Source organism: Colobus angolensis, unplaced genomic scaffold (genome assembly GCF_000951035.1).
Source record: "Colobus angolensis palliatus isolate OR3802 unplaced genomic scaffold, Cang.pa_1.0 Scaffold50, whole genome shotgun sequence".
Lineage (NCBI taxonomy): Eukaryota > Metazoa > Chordata > Mammalia > Primates > Cercopithecidae > Colobus > Colobus angolensis.
In genome coordinates, this window is record NW_012118488.1 from 5,238,129 (window position 1) to 5,243,015 (window position 4,887).

The window sequence follows — 4,887 nt, forward strand, 5'->3', positions numbered from 1 at the left end:
AAAAAAAAAAAAGAAAAAGAAAATGAAAGAAGATGGTGCATCTTCATTTTTATGTGCAATCTCCCTCTACCAAATGATGTTAAGTGAGCTCTCACTTTGAGAATAACGGTGATAACATACAAGACCCACAGAATCACTAGGAACTAAATTCCGAAAGAAAAGATTCTTTAAACTCGTATGTCTACTTTTCAGAAGTTTCTTTTTTTTTTTTTTTTTGAGAGGGAGTCTCACTCTATTGCCCAGGCTGGAGTATAGTGGCACGATCCCAGCTCACCGCAACCTCCACCTCCCAGGTTCAAGCAATTCTTCTGCCTCAGTCTCCCCAGTAGCTGGGATTATAGGCATCCGCTGCCATACCCAGATAATTTTTGTATTTTTAGTAGACAGGGTTTCACCATGTTGGCAAGGCTGGTCTCACACTCCTGACCTCAAGTGATCCGTCTGCCTTGGCCTCCCAAAGTGCTGGGATTATAGATGTGAGCCACCACACCTAGCCCTCTTTTTAAAATTAAAGCAAATTATGCCTATTTTAAAAGAATCAGAAATTGCAGAAAACCCCTAACATATCCAGTTATAACCTCTCTCTCCAGATCATTTTGTATCCAGATTTTTATTTTAAAAAGTCACTGGGCTGGGCACAGTGGCTCACCCCTGTAAGTCCCAACACTTTGGCAGGATCCACAAGGCAGGAGGATCACTTGAGCCCAAGAGTTCCAGACCAGGCTGGGCAACATAGCAACATAGTGAGACCTTGTCTCTATAAAAAATTAAATTAGCCCAGTGTGGTGATGCATGCCTGTATTTCTAGCTACTCAGGAGGCCGAGGCCAGAGGATAACTTGAGCCCAAGAGATTGAGGCTGCAGTGAGCTGTGACTGTGCCACAACACCCTAGCCTAGGTGATTGAGTGAGACTCTGTCTCCAAAAAGAATTTAAATTTAAAAGTCACTGATTTAAAACTAAATTATTCAATAGGTTCACAGGGCTTATTCTGGACAGAGTCAACAGGATGTTCTGGCTGAAAAAGTCAAATTTAAACAGAGTAGAAAGTGAGGAGCTAGCTATGTAAAACTCTAAGGAGAGCATTCTAGAGCATGGGCAAAGGCATCTGATGGGTCTTGGTTAAAGAATGGAGAGGTGTGTCGCAGGCAGCCCAAAGGAGAGAGTGACGGGCATAAGATGATGGATTTCTTGATTAGCATCTGAAACAGGTCCAAATCTATCTAAAATTAGCCCTTCTTTAGGTCGTTTTTAAAGAATCCCAAAAACAGCAGACTAGCTCCACACTAAAAATTCAAATAAAAGCAAAGAAAAAAGTCAGAAGGTATTCAAAATATGTCCTATCAATATAAAGATTAAATTTCTGATGCCTTGCTGAGAATTCCTGCAAGCAAGAGATTATAGCACCTCACACACTCCTAAAACATTCTCACTATTTACATACCCACCGAAGTTTCCACAAAGGTGCTCAGAACTTACTTTACCCTCTCTGGTGATGGATAATTTCCTTGTTTTCAAATCATTTTTGCTGTAAATACGCTGAGGCACTTACTTTTTGCTGTAATAGACTCTTGGTCTCCACATTAAATACACAAACAGGCCAGCACGGTGGCTCATGCCTATAATCCTAGCACTTTGGGAGGCCGAGGCAGGCGGATCATGAGGTCAGGAGACTGAGCCCATCCTGGCTAAAATGGTGAAACCCCATCTCTACCAAAAATACAAAAAAAATTAGCTGGGCATGGTGGCACAGGCCTGTAATCCCAGCTACTCGGGAGGCTGAGGCAGGAGAATCGCTTGAACCTAGGAGGCGGAGGTTGCAGTGAGCCAAGATTGTGCCACTGCACTTCAGCCTGGGCGACAAAGCAAGACTCTGTCTTTATAAAAAAAAAAAAAAAAAAAAAAGGCACAAAGCACTCACAGAAAACTAAACACAGAATTCACTCTACATATTGGCCAAAGGGAGACAATTTCTGGATACTGAGTAACACACGATTTATGATCTTACATGAAAACCGATGGCTGGGCCCGCGGTGGCTCACACCTGCCAGCCCAGCACTTTGGAAGGCTGAGGTGGGCAGATTGCCTAAGCTCAGGAGTTCGAGACCAGCCTGGGCAACATAGTGAAATCCCAACTCTGTTAAAATACAAAAAAATATATATATATTAGCCGGCTGGGGTGGCATGTGCCTGTAGTCCCAGCTACTCGGGAGGCTGAGGCAAGAGAACTGCTTGAACCCGGGAGGCAGTGAGCCAAGATCGTGCCACTGCACTCCAGCCTGGCGACAGAGAGAGACTGTCTCAAAAGGAAAGAAAAAGAAAACTGATAGCAAGATGTGTTTATGTCTGTGGCCTGGGAGTTGGCTCATTTAGCATTTCATAAATATTCTCTGTTCTCAGGTCATGACCCTTTGCCCAATGGTTTCACTGCAGAGAATTTATAGATGTGACTGAAAAAATATAAACTACAAATAAATTCACTGGATAACCTATTTTTTTAAAGTCATTTACTTAAGAAATTAATATGGAACCCAGAGTCTAGCAGTCGGTCAGTTTTGTTTTCTGATTCTGCAACCTGTGGCATATGGTTTTCTTGGCACGTGTGACCTTGGCATTTTGCCTATATTTACACAGACTGACAGGAGTTTAAGGCTGGAAGGAGCATTTATTTTACGTGAGGTAAAAGGTCATGTCAGGCTTGCTTGTCACCTGTGTGTACATGTGGTTAATTCCCAGTCACTTCCATGTATATCCACACACTGGCAAGGGCCAGTGAGCATGAAGCAGCAGCAAGCCCTCTCAGAAGCAGCACTTGACCTCTGTTCTATAAAGAGTGCTAACAAACAAGTGGAAATTTTGATCCTATCATTATTTGGTTTTTCATCCCATCCTTCCCTATATGAAAGGAAAAGCTCTTGAAATAGTCCATTCTGGCGGGATGCGGTGGCTCACGCCTGTAATCCCAGCACTGGCATGGTCAGCCCCAGGCCAAAGTGGGCAGATCACTTGAGGTCAGGAGTTCAAGACCATCCTAGGCACCATGGAGAAATCCCGTCTCTACTAAAAACAAAAATTAGCAGGGAGTGTTGTCCCAGCTACTTAGGAAGCTGAGGCATAAGAATCGTTTGAACCAGGGAGGCAGAGCCTCACAGGGAGGCAGAGGTTGCAGTGAGCCAAGATCACTCCACTGCACTCCACCCTGGGCAACAGAGTGAGACTATGTCTCAAAAAAAAAAAAAAAGAGTCAATTTTGTTTGGCAAATTCAATACCATTCCCTTGAGAAAACTGGATCCCACAATCAGAACTAAAAATCATCACCACAGTCAAGCTTTTAAAAAAGGAAAAGAACTATTTAACCAGATGCAAAGGTATACATGACAAAACAAAACAAAAATTTTTAATGGTGTTACTATTCAGTGTTAGGAAATGAGCTACAAATCTCACATTCTAAAAACTCTTCAAGTCTTTCTGAAAAATACCATGTCATTTCTTCAATAGTTATTTCGCCTCCTTTGATCACGATGTATTTAACTAGGTGTACTAGGTGCTTGAGAAACAAAAATAGGACACTTCACCTGCCTTTGATAAGGTCCACAGAAATAACGCCAATGCAGGCTGAAAGCTAAAATCCTTGTCACTCTCAAAAGCCAAGGACCTATCACTTGCACCCTAGAACTCCAAAAGGTTCACAGAGTCGAGGTGAGGGTGCCCAGGTCACTGCTCAGGTGCTAGAGTTAACAGGTGGCTAAATGCACGTATAAACAGCAGTCTGAGAAGGAAACTCAGACGGAAAAAGTGTTGTCAGCTGTCACCTACACCTTCCCAACCCCGCCCCCCAATCCTTTTTATAAATAAATGGAGAGTTTCTGAAGGGAACTGTCCAAGGTTACCTCCTGATACTGTGGAATGCTCTGGTTTGGGATACCCATGAAATTGTTTATATATTTATTGAGTACTGCCACACAACATCTAAAAGTTGACAAAGTGTCAACCAAGGCACATAGAACATAAAATAAGACCTCTTTCTCAACAAGATTAAAACGTCAAGAAGAAACTGACCGAAAGAGGGAGATCTCTAACTTCCCAAAGCAAGGCAACCCCGTGGAAAGGTACTGGAACTAGCGGAAGTTACATATCCAGGACAGAAGTGTCCCCCTTCCCAGGGGTAAAACTTTGAACCGCCATCTGACTATCCCACGGTGGTCGGAAACTTCCCTCAACAACAAGAAGCAACCAGACACCCAACAATCTCCGCCCTTGGCTAACCCCATGTGTCCTCAGGCCAGGCTATCGCTTCCTCCCCGGGCCCTGCCTCCTCCATCTCGCTCCCTTCCCAGGACACTCAGTGGCCGGCCTCGGCTTCCAACGCCGGCCTGGGTCCCGGGGTACCTGGAAGCCGCCGGGCTCGGTCCCGGGGGGCATCGGCCTCAGGCCCGCTCTCCAGGAGGCCCGTCGCGCCTCTAGTCCCCGACCGGGCCGCGACCCCCACCCCGACCGCCCCCGGGGACGGATCCCGCGGCCCCCGCCCTGCCGCCGGCCTCACCTCCTCGGCGTGCTTGCGCAGCGCCTTCTCCCGCTCGTACTGGGTGATGAGCTGCTCGTTGTCGTCCCGCAACAGCTCCAGCTCCACCTGGTGCTCCTGGTCCTGCGCGAACACCGAGTCCAGGTTCTCCAGTACAGCCACCACCAGCGGCATCAGCTCCTTGACCACCTCCTCGTCGTAACGCCCGATGAGCCGCTCGAACTCGCGGTAGATGGAGCCGGCCAGGCCGGACACCCGCTCCGACATCACGGCCCCGGAGCCGCCGGGTTCCTCCTGATACACCACACCGTCCTCCAGCTCCATGGTGGCAAGCGGGCGGGCGGGCGGCCCGGGGCGTCGCCGGC

At 46.8% G+C, this 4,887-nt stretch overlaps 1 protein-coding gene across 5 annotated transcripts in view; it reads right to left on the reverse strand.

Annotated features, from left to right (window-relative positions):
- Positions 1–4,881, reverse strand: part of SPAG9 (sperm associated antigen 9) — a 185,382-nt gene extending 180,501 nt beyond the window's left edge. For all 5 annotated transcript variants that reach the window (XM_011959982.1, XM_011959980.1, XM_011959981.1 and 2 more), the window contains exon 1: positions 4,544–4,881. In XM_011959982.1, the coding sequence (XP_011815372.1) occupies positions 4,544–4,846 (303 nt within the window). In that variant the 5' untranslated portion in view covers positions 4,847–4,881. The remainder of the gene's footprint in view (positions 1–4,543) is intronic.
- Between the last annotated feature and the right edge of the window lie 6 nt (positions 4,882–4,887).